The sequence below is a fragment of the Alosa alosa genome, chromosome 3 (assembly GCF_017589495.1).
Source record: "Alosa alosa isolate M-15738 ecotype Scorff River chromosome 3, AALO_Geno_1.1, whole genome shotgun sequence".
Taxonomy (NCBI): domain Eukaryota; kingdom Metazoa; phylum Chordata; class Actinopteri; order Clupeiformes; family Clupeidae; genus Alosa; species Alosa alosa.
The window spans coordinates 21,841,353-21,858,363 of record NC_063191.1 but is presented as its reverse complement, the minus strand read 5'-3'; the positions used below and the strand labels follow the sequence as shown (position 1 = coordinate 21,858,363).

The 17,011-nt window shown below is 46.4% G+C and overlaps 1 protein-coding gene across 1 annotated transcript in view; it reads left to right on the top strand.

The window, feature by feature from the left end:
- Positions 1-15,983, top strand: part of tns1b (tensin 1b) — a 174,124-nt gene extending 158,141 nt beyond the window's left edge. The window contains exons 22-34 of the mRNA XM_048240077.1: positions 2,058-2,153; positions 4,091-4,281; positions 4,503-5,574; positions 5,968-6,054; positions 6,622-6,750; positions 7,638-7,733; positions 9,209-9,286; positions 9,871-9,942; positions 10,333-10,368; positions 11,005-11,173; positions 11,356-11,424; positions 11,515-11,544; positions 12,675-15,983. Of these exons, the coding sequence (XP_048096034.1) occupies positions 2,058-2,153; positions 4,091-4,281; positions 4,503-5,574; positions 5,968-6,054; positions 6,622-6,750; positions 7,638-7,733; positions 9,209-9,286; positions 9,871-9,942; positions 10,333-10,368; positions 11,005-11,173; positions 11,356-11,424; positions 11,515-11,544; positions 12,675-12,816 (2,267 nt within the window). The 3' untranslated portion in view covers positions 12,817-15,983. The remainder of the gene's footprint in view (positions 1-2,057; positions 2,154-4,090; positions 4,282-4,502; positions 5,575-5,967; positions 6,055-6,621; positions 6,751-7,637; positions 7,734-9,208; positions 9,287-9,870; positions 9,943-10,332; positions 10,369-11,004; positions 11,174-11,355; positions 11,425-11,514; positions 11,545-12,674) is intronic.
- The last annotated feature ends 1,028 nt before the right edge of the window (positions 15,984-17,011 follow it).

Genomic DNA, 17,011 nt, shown 5'->3' with positions numbered 1-17,011 from the left:
TATATATGCGAATGCACAGACACGCACAGCGAGTTATAGACACGAACACACATGCACACACGCACTCATTGAAGTTGTTAAAAAAAAAAAAAAACTATGCGGGTGTATTAGTCAGATGTCAAGCGCCACTTCTTACATTCGTTACCTCATCCACTCCTCCCAGTGTAAAAGTCTCATAAAAGTCCGTAGACTCTGTACAGGGTTAAAATGCACAGACCCCCACTAAGCAAGGTTGTAGCTCTCACACTGGCCCTGTTTGTCTTGGAGCTGGCCCTGCATTCCTCTCTTCACTAGACACCTCCTTATTAACAGGGATTTAGACTGAAAGCAATGTGGTGAAAGTGTCCACATCTGTGCCCATTTGCGTCAAACCAAGAGGCCACAGTAAACCAGGGTTAGATTTTTTGAGTCCACACTGGTATTCTCAATCCTCCCAGAAATAGATGAGTGTTACAATCAGTGTTAATCCTGGTGCTGGAGAGGGGTGTCCCACTGTGTGTGTGTGTGTGTGTGTGTGTGTGTGTGTGTGTGTGTGTGTGTGTGTGTGTGTGTGTGTGTGTGTGTGTGTGTGTGTGGCCATGCGTGCATACATATATGTGTGTGTGTGTGTGTGTGTGTGTGTGTGTGTGTGTGTGTGAGTATGTATGTGTGTGTGGTCTCTGGGGAGCAGCAGACAGCTCAGGCTATCCACTCTGCTGTGAGGCCCCGTCAGCACTCGCCTGTCTACGCTGAAGCCCAGTTTAAAATGGCAGACAACATCAACGGCTCCCTCCTCCTGCAGCAAACTATAAAGGCCTTTAAAATGCCTCCCCCTGCCCCCTCCACACACACACACTCTCTCTCTGCCTGTTGAAAAAGGCATCTTAGGCTGTTGCCCAAACAAAGAATTGATTGGGATTCTTTGGTAAGTGGACAATGCACTAGTACTAGTCCCACTGTACGTCCAGCCATGTACTGTACTGTACTGTGCTCTTCACTGTCTCCCACCCTCCCCTTCCCTCCTCACCCACCAACCCACCCACTGCTGCTTCAGGCAACCCCTGCCCATGCCATTCCTACCCTGCACTGCTTCACCAAGCATGCATGTGGACAGCAGCTCCCTCCGGACAACACTGGCTATCCTCCTCTGTGTCACAGTGTGCCTTTGACGAGGAGTCCATGCTATTGTTTCTAGAAGCTTCTGTTGTCTCTATGGGTGCTGTGCTCCACCTCACTGTGGCCATCTGTGTGTTCCCACTGTCACGTCAGTCTCATGGCATCTGCCATGCAGTGTGTATGTTACTGTTATATTTTACAGTGCTGATTTCAGCCATTATTTTGAGTCTCCATTTAAGTTTCACTAAGTTGCTTATGTATTTGATTTGCTCCTTTGTGTGAGTATGTCATTTGTGTTTTTTAGTGAAAGTATTAAATATCTGCATGGTGTGCTCACTGAGTCTTTGCTCTGAAGTGGTTAAGTGTTGAATCTTAGTCCATTCACACTTGCCAGAGTGCACTTGCATGGCCTAGCCACAGAGCATGAGACAGCAGCTACCCCTGCCTCCTAGCTGCAGTGTTCTTGTGTACATCCATCACCACCATCATCCAAAGAGCTCAGACCGCGTGTGTACTGAGGGTAAACCGATCACATACTTTACTTAGAAGAAGCCCTCAGGTGGCCAAACATGACCAAACATGTTGACAGTTGCTTCATCCTACTGAATATCGACCAGTGTTTCCTACAGAATTGAATTATATTTGTGGTGGTAGGTTTGCAGAATTAACTCGAATGCAACAGTTTTTAACAAATTAGTGCAGCGCGGTTATGATTCTAACCAGATTTAAGCACAATTTAGTACAACCAGGAAAATCATTGTGTGGTGGTCAATGTTGATATTGTGGTGGGCCACCACAAATAAGTCAATGTATGTGAAACACTGTCGACGGTGTGCTGTGTGGTTCCTTGCACATACTGGACGTACACTCACAGGTCTGGGCTCTTCTGGTCAGTGTGCTGTCTGCCCTGTGGAAGAGGGGCTGGAGTGCTGAAGCTGAAGCTCTATGTTTCCCCCACACAGGTCGCTCTCCCCCAGGACTGGCCAAAACGCCCCTGTCCTTCCTGGGCCTGAAGCCGCACAACCCAGCCGAGATCCTGCTCCACCAGACCGGCTCAGGTGAGATCCACAAACACACACACACACACACACACACACACACACACACACACACACACACACACACACACACACACACACACACACACACACTGTCCTCCCACCCAGCCCTCCAGTCACCTTCCAGCTTAGTCCAGAGGCTGTTAGTAGAGCAGCCTCCCTCTGGAGGGCCATCAACGGCCAGTTATACCTCATAAAGAGGGACTAAAAATATACCTTCACCCTTCCATATATCAAAACATGTTCTCTCGCTCTCTCTTTACCTCCCACCTCTCTGTCTCTCCTGCTCTCTCTCTTTAACAAGCATTTCTCTCTATTAAGCAGTGAGATCATAAGTGCTTGTAAATGGAGCGGGCATTCGCCTTTTCATATGCGGTTATATGGGCTGGGTTTTTAGTGGGGCAGGAATGCGTCTGAGGGGGGACTGATTTATGGCCCGTCCTGAGAGGCGTGCATGTACGAGCAGCCTTCAAAGGGACACCACTCCAGCTGGGCCTCCTATTTACACAGCCACCATCCGAACATGAGAGGGCCCCGGAATATCATTTCATAAATGAGCTCGATAAAGAGGTGCACTTGTTATTCGTCTCAGAGTGCTCCAAGACAGCATGTGGTGTTTGCTAAACGAGAAATAGAATTGATTTTTTTAAGGTAGAAAATCAGACAATGACCCGACCAACTCACAGAGGGCTTTTGCTGTTCAGCACACAAGTTTGTTTGATATTTTGCAACACCTTCTCTGTAAGCCAATGAAACATCTGCTTAAATATGCTGCAAAGGGTGGTTATTAAAATGGAATGGCAATGATTCCATTCCAAAGCACAGTGCAAGAATTGATAAAGAACAGGCACACCAAGACTAGATGTGTCCAAACAATGTGCTTTGGTATCTGACCTTCCTGGATTCCTCTTTTGGCTGTTCTTCTTAGTGTCTGGAGTGCTGTTTCTTTTCGGCTGTGTGCTCTGCTGTGTAGTGACATGTTGTGTTGTCTTTCTGGCGTTTCTACTCTGCTCCCTATGCTGTCAGACTCTGAGAGTCTCAGTGATGAGGAGGAAGGTAAGGGCACAGTAGGTCTGTCACAGCAAACTCATCATCCATTCCCCACCGTCCAGTGCTCTGACTCACGTCCACCTGCAGCCCCCCTGCTCTCATGCCTGAACAAGTCAGATATGAATGCTGACTAGACTCATATACCCACTGCACACACACCCCACGGCTATTTCTTTGCTTCATACAAACATTAAACAAGTGTTTCATGTTTGGGTCATTCCATTACAAACCCACTCAGCTCTTTGTATGGTCAAGTCTGTGTACATTTCCATACTAAACAATAGGTTACAAAACATGCTATTTGTTTAAAGGTCTTTTCCAGTTTATATGTTCTGAATTAAATCCTTTACATTTTGTTTTGGCATCAACACGGCCATTGCAAGCAAGTATGCCTTTCACTAAATCATCAGGCCATCCCTTATACAGTTCTCTGTAAACACACTTCACCACACACTGTTCAGTGAAACAGGGTAATTCCATGCAGAACGGTCACATCCATAACGCCAACTAAATGCCATGGCATTTGTATGATGCGAATGGTTATGTGAAAAGTTTTTCATGTAAGGTCTACAACCAAGAAGAGTGAATGCTCAAATTTCAAGTAATCATCATTCACATCATACCATACCATGGCATTGTGTTGGCATCATGGACATGACAGTTTTGCATGGAATTGCCCAGTAACATTTCTCCTGTTACAACAAACATTTTACTTTAGGACTACAACACATAGCACACCTTTTCTCAGTTTCCAGTGTCATGTCATGTCTTTGTCTCATCTCAGTCCTCTCATCTCAATATGAAGTAGGTTGTAACCTCAACTAGTCCCTCTGAAATAGAGGTGGCAGCTCTCTGTTGACATCCAGTATTTCTCTGTGGGTTTTCAGAGCCGCGCAGCTATGTGGAGTCTGTAGCGCGGACAGCGGCCCTCGGAGGAGGCCCAGCAGCCCAGCAGGCTCCTGTCCCCTCCAGCCATGAGCTGGACGGACCCGTCCGAGCGGCCACCCACTCTGGGCCCACACACGCCTTCAATGCCCCGCTGTCCTCCAGCAGCCCCATCGAGAGCCCTGAAAGGTCAGTCCAAGCAGTAGGACAATGAGTGGTACGGGAATTATGGTTGCACTTACTGTGCGGAGACGAAAAGTTATAACAAAAGACTTTCAGTAAGATTAAGTTGAACAATACAAACAAAATACAATTTTGTATTCAGAAATAAACAGAATTTAATGGTGTTTGGTTTTATTGCTGTTTGTGCTTAACTTAGTAAATATAAACACTCTTTTTCTCCCCGTCTCAGAGAGCACCCTCTGGCTGACAGCAGCGCGGGCCCTGATCTCGTCCCCTCCAACTGGCCTGGACTCTGGGTTCCGTTCGCAGCCGTCCGAGCAAAGCGCCTCCCGCACCCAAACTCCCTTCTACCCTGCCTCCAGCAGCCTGTCCGGCAGCTACATGACCCCTGACCTCAGCCCATCCCTGCCCGAGAGCACCCATACTAGCCTCCCCGGCCTCCAGCCGGCCCCTGCGAGCCCTGGCACCCTGCACCGGGCCATGGCCCCTGACGCGCCCCCCAGCCCCAGCCTCCAGCGCCGCCTGCCCAGCCACGGCAGCCCCATCCTCGGCCGCCAGCCCTCTCCGGCTAACGGCATTATCCAGCCTGGCTTTGGGGCGGGCAGCCAGGTCCTGGGTCACTACCCCACTGTGTCCACGGCCACGCAGAGCAGCCCAATGCTGAACAGGCAACCACCGGTCAGCCAGGGCACCCAGAGCAGCCCCATCCTCAGCCGGCAGTCGCCATACAGCCAGCCCGTCCAGAGCAGCCCGGTGCTGAGCAGGCAACCGTCCATTGGCCAGGCCACGCAGACACAGAGCAGCCCGGTGCTCAGCCGCCAGCCGTCCATCGGCCAGCCGGCTCAGAGCAGCCCCGTGCTGTCCAGGCAGCCTTCCCTCACCCACCCCGCGCAGGGCAGCCCTGTGCTGGGCCGACACCCGTCCATCGGCCAGGTGACCCAGGGAAGCCCCAGCCTGGACCGCCACCCCATGTACAGCGGCTACACCACTCCAGACGAGAGGCACGGCGCCCTGTCCCGCCAGAGCAGCTCCTCCGGGTACCAGCCACCCTCCACCCCGTCCTTCCCGCTCTCGCCCGCCGGCTACATGGAGGGCGCCGGCTTCCGGCAGGGCAGCCCGGCCCCACCGCTGCAGCCCCAGCTGCCTGAGAAACGCCGCATGTCCAGTGGCGAGCGTCCCAATGGCGCCCTGTCCTATGGCACCCTCAACGGGAAGATGGCCTCACCCATGTCCAGCGGGGGCAGCACGCCAAACGTGCAGTTCTTCCACACCCTTCCCGACTTCTCCAAGCTCGCCATGTGCGGTGAGGCTTCGCCAAATGATGGTCGCACAGCATGTGCACATGTTTTTCCTATTTTTCCTATAAATGTACTGCAGTTTGATGTGATGAAATAATTGGCCGTCTGGCTGTAGATACAGCTGTGGCTTCAGAGTCGAGCCAGACAGCATGTTTGTAAAGCTACCTAAGGTGACAGAGTTAGCACTCCGGCAAGACTTTAATTGCAAGTTCATGTTACACACATAAAGTATATTTTAGCAAAGTTGTATTTTGACCTTTGTGAGAAGAGGCTAGCTGTCAGATGTATCAACTATGCCTGTTACTTAAATGAGACATACTGAAACAGATCTCAAGAACCGTGGGAAGCAGGGCCATTCATCACTGCTCTGATCTAAGCCGAACTCACTCTCTTTTCAGATGGGAGTCCAGAGACCAGGTTGAATGTAAAGTTTGTCCAGGACACGTCCAAGTACTGGTATAAGCCAGACATATCCCGAGAGCAAGGTGAGGTGCCAGGGGGGGCTTATTTATCTCTGTGTGGAGCGTGTGGATGGGGGTGTGTGGTCACGTAGACACTCAAACATACACTAACTGACCTCCGGTGTGAGCTTTTAGCTGGAGGTCAGCGCCTGTTGGCCCTTCCATGTGTTTCTCCTCAGAGCTCTTATTGGATTAGATCATCTACACTGGAGATAGCTCTAAACACAAGCACATGGAGCTCCACCGTCACATCACACACCACACGCCATATGTACTTAGTTAGGCTCTGTGGACATCTGCCTCTCGCTAGAGTTCCCCCCACACACACACACACACACACACACACACACACACACACACACACACACACACACACACACACACACACACACAATCACTTTTTACTGAAAGAGCTGAAGCCATAATGAGGACAAATAAACCTTTTTATGGAGAGTTTTTCTGCCCTCACCCCTCTACTTTAATCGCCACAGACGCACAGCAACAATTAGTTAACAGATTTGTAGCTCTAAACTATACTGCCATCATCCGCTGGTGCCAATGTGTCTGTTCCTGTGTCTTGTGCCTGTGCAGCAATCAGCGTGCTGAAGGACAGAGAGCCAGGGGCGTTCATCATCCGTGACAGCCACTCGTTCAGAGGAGCCTACGGCCTGGCAATGAAGGTGGCCTCCCCGCCTCCCACTGTGCAGCCCAATAAGAAAGGTTTGGCATGATAATTTACACACACACACACACACACACACACACACACACACACACACTCACACACACACACACACACACACACACACACACACACACAAACACACACACACACACACACACACACACACAAAGAGCTGAACAGTCCAGGTCTGTGCTATCGTGCTCTTCTGGAAAAGTAGTGTTCTCTCTCCTGTGAGATCTGATGAGTTCACAGTCAGACACACCAGTCAGCCAACGACCACACCCTTCCCTCTCCAAAAGACTCTTGACAGGCAACATGACCCCTGCCTAAGCCGTAATCCGGTTTTCACCACACTATCTACGGGCAAAGTCTATTAACAGCACCTCTCAACAGGTACTTAGCTGTGTTTAATGTCTTCTGATGGCCTGGTGAAAACAGAGTATTAGGCAAAAAGAGAGAAATGCGTCTATCAACAGGCCTGGCTCTTGGCTGCTCATGAGAACATTGCATTCACAGCACATTTGAATGGGCCTTGGGAGGATAATTATGATCAGTGCATCGATGGTTTGCAGATTGCTTTCATTACAAGCTGCCCCGCAGGGTTTTGGGGGAGGGGGAGTAGGAGGGAGGGTGATGCTGGAACGCGTCCACCTATGCTGAAGTGCGCGCTCACAGGGGGACGCGTTGAAAAGCCCACACGTGATCTCAGATCCTCATCTGCCCCAGGCAGCGTCACAAGTTCACTCAACACTCACGCGCTCATTTCAGGGCTGACACCAAGTCTGCACACAGAGCAAAACACATCAGATGTTGAAGAGCCCCCCCCAAATTCCATCAACTTTTATATCACTTTGTGTGAGCATGCGTCGTTTGCTTAAGTGCTGTATTTTACGAGATCTGTCTTTCTTTTTGTCTCACGCAGCCGGTGACGTCACTAATGAGCTGGTGCGCCACTTCCTCATTGAGACGAGTCCAAAGGGCGTAAAGCTGAAGGGCTGTCCCAACGAGCCCTACTTCGGTGAGTAACAGTAACAGTAACAGTCATCATCATAGCCTCCGCAAACACACAAATCAACACATAGTAAAACCAAGAGTCCACTAACAATACTACTGACGTATGGAGAAGTAAGAAAGGCCACATGTACTGTATGACTGAAGATGTTAAGGACTGGTACTGAAGCGCACAGCCCTCATGAGATTATTGAAGTAGACAGCCATGTTGACAATGACTGCTATAATAAAAGTCTCCAGTGAATCCCCCCCTTCTCCTGGACCCTCCTTTGAATGACCAAGTGATCTGAGCTACTCTAGACCACAGTCCATAAAGCCCCCTAATCCTAATTATAGTATGAAATAAGTTAAAAGTCATTTAAGTCTGGCTCAAATGTTCTCCCTTCTAATTTCATCTGCTTGCTGCATTACAAGCATGGGAGCTTGTCAGTTCAATGGACAAGGAGGCCTCATGCTCCATCAGAAACTGAGAGAGAGAGAGAGAGAGAGAGAGAGAGAGAGAGCAGGAAAAAAGCAACCCATGGACCAGGAGGGGCTGCTTACATAAGGTCTCACACATCCTGTTCGAGTGACCAATTGCGTAACGGCGTATCTTTGTTGTTAAAAAGAGCGTTTCTGTTGGAAAGTGGTGGGAGGTATGGGAGCGCTGGCCAGTCCGTTATCTCATCTTGGCTTGTGTGGAGGTTAAATTTAGAGCTATCTGCACTGTTCCCCATGAATTGATGAGTGAGGCGTCTCGATTTAAAAGGCTGCTCCTCTTACCCGCACACTGCCAAGACTCCCATAGGGCCATGGCGTTAAGCCCATTAATATATTTAGGGAGGCCCTGGCAGGGTGGCCGTCGCTCGCTTTGATCCATTAATGAATGCGGTGAAGGATATTGCGCTCGGAGACATTGAACTGTGCCCCGACAGAGTGCTGACAATCACTTCCATACTTTCAATGACAATAGTTCTCATATAGCCCAGATGTGCCGTCCTCCTTTTGAAGCCTGTGCAGCAGACCGTCACTTGCATTGGGCCGGAGGGACTCGGTATGCCTCTTGGCCCAGCGAGCTGAAGCCATATAGCATTTTATCCAAACAGCCACATACTCCCCAACACCCCAAGCCCTGCTCCATCCGTTCCAGATCACCTTTCTTTTCTTTTCCCATAACATACATCTGAGATCTTGGCCAAGGAAGGTGTTTCCAAAACACACAACAGGTCACTATGGAGACCAAACGCACCAGTGTAATTCCAACCTACATCACTGGGAAATACACTCTTGCCGTTTGTAGCAGGCCAGTCTCCTAGGGTGGCAGGCCCCACAGAGGTCTCATATGTAGGGATAATATAACATCATTGTTTTCCATTTGGAGATGGTTTACTGTAAGTGTGAGCTTGGCTTTTGCCTGCTTTACATTAACCCTGGCGTTCTCGTGTGTGTGTGTGTATGTGTGTGTGTGTGTGTGTGTGTGTGTGTGTGTGCGTGTGCACACAGGATGCTTGTCAGCACTGGTCTATCAGCACTCGATTACCCCACTGGCACTGCCCTGCAAACTGGTCATACCTACCAGAGGTAAGATACCATTGAGTCCTCATCAGTTTTCTACATACTGTACTCAGTGTACTGCATGTGTGTGTGTGTGTGTGTGTGTGTGTGTGTGTGTGTGTGTGTGTGTGTGTGTGTGTGTGTGTGTGTGTGTGTGTGTGTGTGTGTGTGTGTGTGAATATGAGAGTAAGAGTGATTTACCCCCTGCCATGCGTAGCCTCTCTGGCCTGTACAGCAGCTGTGGTGTTTTAATCCTGCCCGTATGCCCTCACACACACCCGTAAAACCCGGCCGCCGACCCTACGTCACTCCTTGCCCTTCCTCACCGGGCCTGCCGAGTTCCATGCTCGTGTCAGGAGAGCAAGAGGGAGAGAGTTGACCCCTGATGGAAGCCCCAGCACATTCCTGCCCTCCCCAAACACTCCCGACAGGCGTGCCAATTCCCAGCAGGGCGAGAATTCCCCCGTAGAGAGTGACACTGTGCACCCAGATTCCCACAGGAAGCATCCTCACACAACCTTTGACACTTTCTAACCTATGCACCTTTTCTCTCTCTCTGTGTGTGTGTGTGTGTGTGTGTGTGTGTGTGTGTGTGTGTGTGTTGTTACCAGATCCTAATGATGAGGCCCCGGAGATAGCGACACCAACAAACCCTGCAACAGAGCTCCTCAAACAGGGAGCAGGTAAGAGGAGACAATGATTGATTGAGTGCCATTGGCCTTCCAAGGGTAATAAAGGTCATGGTGTGAGAGACTTCATCCTCTTCATCTGCTCTCATTCAGTCCCAGCTTCAGGGTCCACACATTCCTTTAGTCTCTTTATCATTTGTGAGCTAGTGACACACATCATTGAGGCCTGATCTCCATCAAACAAGGTTATCGACCCAGTTTACTTGGACATCAATAGAGCACTAATGAAAGTATACAGGTCTTAGTCTAATGTATACTTTCTGAGTCTGATTCCTACAGTGTTTTCCATATTTCACTATTTAATTTATTGTTTCCTTCACTGTGTATACAAAATCTGACACCACCCATTCCATGTTTTCTTCCACTTTGATGGTCACTCCCAAGTGACTATAGGGCAGAAGGCTCCTACTGAATCCCATGGTAAACTACGTGTTGATTTGCTTTCGTTTTGAGAACCTGTTTTGGTCTTGTGCGTCTTCGACTTTGACTGCAGCATCCCAGTCCAGACAATGCCTTCTTACACTATGCCAGTGCAAACTACTCTGACCTATGCGCATGTGTGTGTGTGTGTGTATGTGTGTGATTAGTGTGTGTGTGCCTTCATTTGTATCGCCTGTTAACAAACCCAAACCTTTGAAGCTCCGTTTCCTCACTAAACCAGAGACTGTTGCCATTGCCTTTCGTCCTTTCAGATTGTTTGGAAGGCCATGGTTGTCTTGTGGAAAGAAAGCTCTTTCCTGTCTGTCTCCTGATGGCATGTCCTCAAACTGAAAGCACAGAAATAAAATTGCTTTGCATGTATTTTGCAGATGTGAGTGTCCAAGTTAAAGATGGAAATAAAATAAAAACAAAGGGATGATGATCCTTAAATCTTGTTAGCATTAAACTGCTAGCTATGAATAGGACAAAATATCAGCAGTATTAAGCTGAATTGTGAGGAATTTCTAAATGATTCATTGCATACACCATGCTACTTAGTGAATTGTGCAAGTGATATTATCCTGGATTTAGTTTTCTATGTTTTTGATAAATGGTTTTCTGCATTGATTTTCTTAGCCTGCAACGTCCTGTATATCAACTCTGTGGAGATGGAGTCCCTGACTGGACCCCAGGCCATCGCTAAGGCCATCTCTGAGACGCTGGCAGCCGGCCCTGCCCCCACCGCCACCATCGTCCACTTCAAGGTGTCCACGCAGGGCATCACTCTGACCGACAACCAGAGAAAGTGAGTGCTATGGCCTCTCCTCAAAATACTCTCCAGGCTTTTTACTTTCTTTTCTTCCTGTGTTCCTGCGTCTTTTTAATTCTTCCCTCCCACACATGGTCACTTCCTGGTCACTTAGCCTCATCCTCGTGTAGCACATGACAGTGCCTTCACTCCTCTGATGTCCTTTTTCTTTCCTTCAGGCTTTTCTTCAGGAGACACTACCCTATCAACACAGTCACCTTCTGCAACACTGACCCACAGGAGAGAAAGTGAGTATTGGGGATTTTTAAACTCTCACAGCCCATTGGTATTAAAGAGACATGCACTTTCTGACCATTTGGTTGTTTTTACATCTGTAGGTGGAACAAACCTGAGGGGGGCACTGCAAAGTAAGCACCCTGCTTATTCTACACTGCTCACAGGCATTGTTCATGTTTAATGTATTTTAGGAAGCAATATCCCAATTTTAGGAGATCAGTACATTCTCCCCTGGGGCTCGTATCCAAACTCCACCCATGTGTGTCATTTCTCCTTTCCTCTCTTTCTCTCCCTCTCTCCCTTAATATCTCTCTCTCTCTCTCTCTCTCTCTCTCTCTCTCTCTCTTCTCCTTCTCTCTGTCATCCTCTCATCCACCCCTGACACACTGTACGTCCCCTGAGCCATGTCCCAGCACAGGCTTCCTCCTCCCCTCCGCACTGTGGGGCATGTGATTCCCATCATGGCTCAGTTCAGTCCAGTCCAGTCCAGGCACAGAATGAAAGGGCTCCCCTCCCCACTGAGCGCGCTCATTAAACGCTGTGCGGGGCTGATGCGATGGGCAGATACGGGCTGTAGGAAGGAGAGATGAATAGATCGGGCAGAGGATGAAAGCCGCTGACTCACAGGGAGTGGGATTCTCCGGCTGAGCCGGGATAGCGCTGCATGCGGCTCCTAGGGTCGAGGCTCATTGTTGAAGTGCTACACAAGAGAACGTTATTATGGTGGCGCTGCGATCTGAGCTCGAGGGGTGCTTATGAGCGTTACAGTAGTATTTGATGTCAGCGTGAGACTACAGTTAAGATTATTGCTATGTAACTATTTACCCATTTAGATTAGATCAATGGCGTCATTTTACACAGTAACCCCTTGCTTTTCTTCAAAGTCACAGACATTTGGTCTCATTCAACTTCACCGTGTTGGTGCACTGCAAGACCTGTCCAAAGCAAAGGGACTATAAGTAGATCATTGTGTGGACCATGGCGTAGCTTTTTTGAGTGTGTTGCGTGTGGGAGGGTTTTGTTCATGTAAATACAGCTCTGTTTGGGATCAGTGCTGTTAGATAGTACAGCTGTTTCCCTCCAAGCCATTCGGCCTATACAGCAGGGCACTTCCTGCTTTGTTGTTATCTATTTTGCATCATTTTCTATTAGTTTGTGGGTATAAGCTTTTACAATATTGAGAAGGAATTCAATGTGAACTCATTTGAAATACACGTCTTGCTTGTTCTTGAGAGAGTCAATTGTTTGTTTGTGCTTTCAGGTTTTTTGGGTTTGTGGCCCGGAAGCAAGGAAGCACAACAGACAACGTCAGTCACCTCTTCGCCGAGATGGACCCTGACCAGCCCGCCACTGCCATTGTCAACTTTGTATCCAAAGTGATGATGAGCTCCCATAAACGATGATCTGCTCTTGGGGTGGAAATGATTTCCTTTTTTCTTCACCCCAGAGGACACTTAATTTCATGCCTTTGATTTTGTTCTTTTCTTTACCCTTTTTTGATTGTGTTATTGTGTGCATATATGGTATGTGTGAGAGTGCATGGATGCGTTTGATGTTTGTGCTGTTTTTGGGAAGGCTTCGGGAGTTGACTGAGACGGGGACAGTGGAAGTGCAGAGTGGGGGTGTGGTTGTGTCATGTGCATGGTGAGGAGGTGAGCTAACACTTCACCTCAAGAAGGGGTGACAAAAAAAAATTGACAGAGGAGGTTATGCTGAAGAAAAGCTAATTCTAGAGGGAAGACAGTGAGGTCTGAGATCTGGCTTTTGGATTAAACTACCAAAGATAAAGCAGTCAGGATGGATATGTAATTATTGAGGAGTCCTTTATTTAGTAAAAATAAGGCTCTGTAATCAGAGATGGTCTGTGTTTCATTTTGTTTTTCTATACACATTCATTGATACTGTCTATAGTTTGATTTCATGAAGAGTGCACGTATGCACCTACTGATTATAATTTTGTCTTTCTTGTTTGAGATGTACTTACCCTGTTGTTGAAAACTAAGGTGGGAGCTATGCAGGCTTGTGGATTTCAAAGGGCTTCTCTGTACAAAGAAAAAAAAACAGACCAAACTGTTATAATCAAATACACTGTGGTCCAAATTCCACTTTGTTTTTTTTTTCATCTTATCTATTTCTTCTAATACTTTTATTTGTTTGTGGGCATTTCTGATAATGCCATTGAAGTCTTATTCTAGTCAATCCTTGAGCACCTAGATTTCAGTGGACGTGGAGCCTGATGGTTCAGCACTGCTCCATGTCAGTGGACAGGGCAGGGGGGGGTCAGGGCACGGTGACAGGATCCGACTGGCCTGTCACTCCGCCGCTCCACCTCAGCCTCCACCTCAACTCCACACTGTGGCTACTCTTCTGGGGCGTCCCACTCGAACCTTTGAGCACACTGGAGGAGGCTCCCAGGCTGGGATGTTTGCACTGTTCAGCATGTTCTAGTCCACACATAGCCTCCAGCTATCCACCCCACGCTCACCTCAGCCCTCTGTCTGTCTGCTACTGTGTGGACATGAGTGTGTTTGTGTGTCTGTGTGTGTGTGTGTCTCACTCTCAACGGTGGCATTTGTTTATGTCACGGACCATGAGAGATAGCAGTCCAGAGAGATGGGACTTGCACCTGCTGTTGACCCCACCAGCTGCATCCTCTGTCTGTCTGTCTGTCTGTCTGTCCCCCGTTGACTACTTCTCTCCAGTAGTTCACTCTCTGGCTTCTCCCTACAAGTCTCACAGGCACCTGACAATGACTTTTGTAGTACTAAAGTAGCTTCAAATCACTACGCTGCTGCAGGCCTTACTTTTAAAAGACAAAATTAAAAAAAATACAAACACACAGACATCATACCCTAAAGTAAGCTATATATATATGAAAAACTTTAAGAAGTGACTCTACTAAAATATTTATTGTTTTATTTTTGTGTGTTTTGTTTGTTTTTTTGCTATGTTGCTCTATGTTAACTCATATATACATATTATATTGTATAGTCTACATAAAAATTACTGACGGAATGAAAAAAAGTACTCTGTATTTTCGCTAAGGTTTCAAAATCATTGCATTTTAAAGCATTCACTTGCATAAGATGTAAAATGTATGTATTCTAAATCTTATCATGTTTTGAATATTTTCCTTTGGTTTTACGCTTGCGTCTGACTTTTGCTCATTAGGCTGAAGTATGCTTCTAAGGAGAGACTGTGGTAGAGGGAAGAAAGAGTATTGTTTGTAAAAAAAACAAAAAAGGAAAAAAATAACAATGAAATGTTAAATGCGGTGTTGAGGCTCTTGTATCAACAGAAAATATCTGAGGACTCATTTGAGTAGGCAAATCAGTGGAAGAAACACAAGATAAAGGCTACAGTTTTATTATTGTCAATTTCTTTTTTTATCCTCTGTCTCTTGACTCACCTGCAAATAATGGCCAATGCCAATACATATAGTGCCCAAGAAGCCACCCCAGTTTGCCACATTTAAATGAAAGTATTTTGTTAGCTGCTGCCATCCTGTGGTGTAGTGAAATATTGCCACCATTTAGACCAGTCACATTATACTTACACTGTCCTCTTGATAACTACTACAGTGTTTTAGCTGTTATTTCTAATATACAACCCTTATAGAAGTAAAAAGTAATGGCTAATATTTTAGCTTTCCAGTGACCATTGCATTTAGTGGTTTAAGATATATTACAAAGGTCAGAAATAAATGAAGAGGTGTGTTTCATCAATCAATTATGTTGTGGTAAATGACCACCTCCCACAAGTGCATGTGTAAATACTTTGTTTCTCGCCAAAGATTCATCTCTTGCGTGTGCTTTCATTTGGTTTTAGATCACGCTGTCCTTTCTTTTAATATCCAGAAACATGCCATCTTAATGATGAAGCAATGTCCTATTCTTAATATGAAGTCACTTATTTGGGAGGGCATCAGGCAGCAACAGACCCTTTCCTGAGGTGTATAGTATGTTTTAGACGTACAGTTCTACTCAAATAATTTTTTGCTAAGCACTTACTTACTTCTGGTAATATTAAAGAAGAATATTATAAGAAATCAAAAACACAACACAGCAGCTTTGCTATTTCACTACTCTGAATTACACTTATATCATTTTGAAATTAAAATGCACAAAAATATGTTTTAGAATGTGCGAGCACCAGTAGCTTGTTCAGACATATTTAAAATTGGGTAATGACTGCATTGTAAACTACATTTCTTATTTATTCTGTTGTCCAACTCGCCACCGATATTGATTGACTACAGGACAGAACAAAATAGCTCATGTTTGTTGTATTGATATTTTTTTCTGATATAATACATGTCAGGAGATAGACAGGAACCTTCAACCATATAATGTTGATACCTATGACAGTGGTTTGTGTACTTTTGAAAGTGTTGTGTCCTTTTAAACATGTCCACATATGGACTAGCTTTTGAACTAGACTGTGTGAATGTGCTTCTTGCTGTACAGACCATGTATTTTTATTTCCCTCATGTATGGCTTCTTTATTTTCAAACACATGTTAAAGAGCAATACAAATAAGTTACATTAAAATATACTGTTGCTTGAAATTATACCTTTCATTTTGTCTACTTGCAAACCGCAATACTTATTAAACTGCACTGATGTCACAAACAAGATAGCGATCCACTAGGCTATTATTTCATTACAGATAATGTTACACTCATTCTCAAAGAACATACAGGACACACACACACACACACACACACTGAAAGATGCTGAATCGGAGGCATCAATAATGTTATAACTGATCCATGAAAGAGAGATTTGTACTGTAAGGTACATTAAGTATCAAGTACAAATAAATGGCTGCAACCAAGGACATCATTTGAGTCCTAGCTGGGAATTTCATACGCTGGATGGCTATTATATCCAGAATGAATAGGGGTCTGGTGCAACTTTCTATGGAGCTATCTAACACCCAATTAGCCATCTCTTTGGAGGGGGGTAAGCTACTGCTAATGGATAAAGGCATGTTAGAAAGGCCTATGTTGATGCTGCTTCAAAACTATGAGCTATCATTTACTACTACTGTTATTTGCAAGTCCATTGAAATAAAAATTGTTGAATGCCTTGTTAGGTTTGATGAACATGAATGAGACTGGGCTTTCTCAAGGTACGCTATAATTTGCCAGCAATGTGCAGTCACTAAATCAGAATTCATGGAGCTGATTTCTAAAGTCAGCCTAATTTCTTGGCTGCAGTGAACTATGAACTCATGGCGGCGTGATGTTGGGTATTATGTAGTAATCAATGGATTAATTCCACATGGTCATACAACTAGCCGTTTTGTGGTGGTTATTTCATGCAGAGCGGCTACCCCATTGACTATTATTCGAAACCACAGTTTCTTTGTTAAATGTATGTATCTTTATATATGACAGCTTCTTCTTCTTTAGTGTTCGTTTTAGTGGAGATTTTGTAGTTGTTTCTCAAACGGAGAACTGATGCTAAAGTCATTGGCGTCCACTACCTCTCCTCATTGCACAGAGACACCTGATCCACTGATCACATCAACAGAGACATCACCTGCATGCTGCAGGGAGGGTGTGAGTCTGGTGAGGATTGTTTGTGATTCACA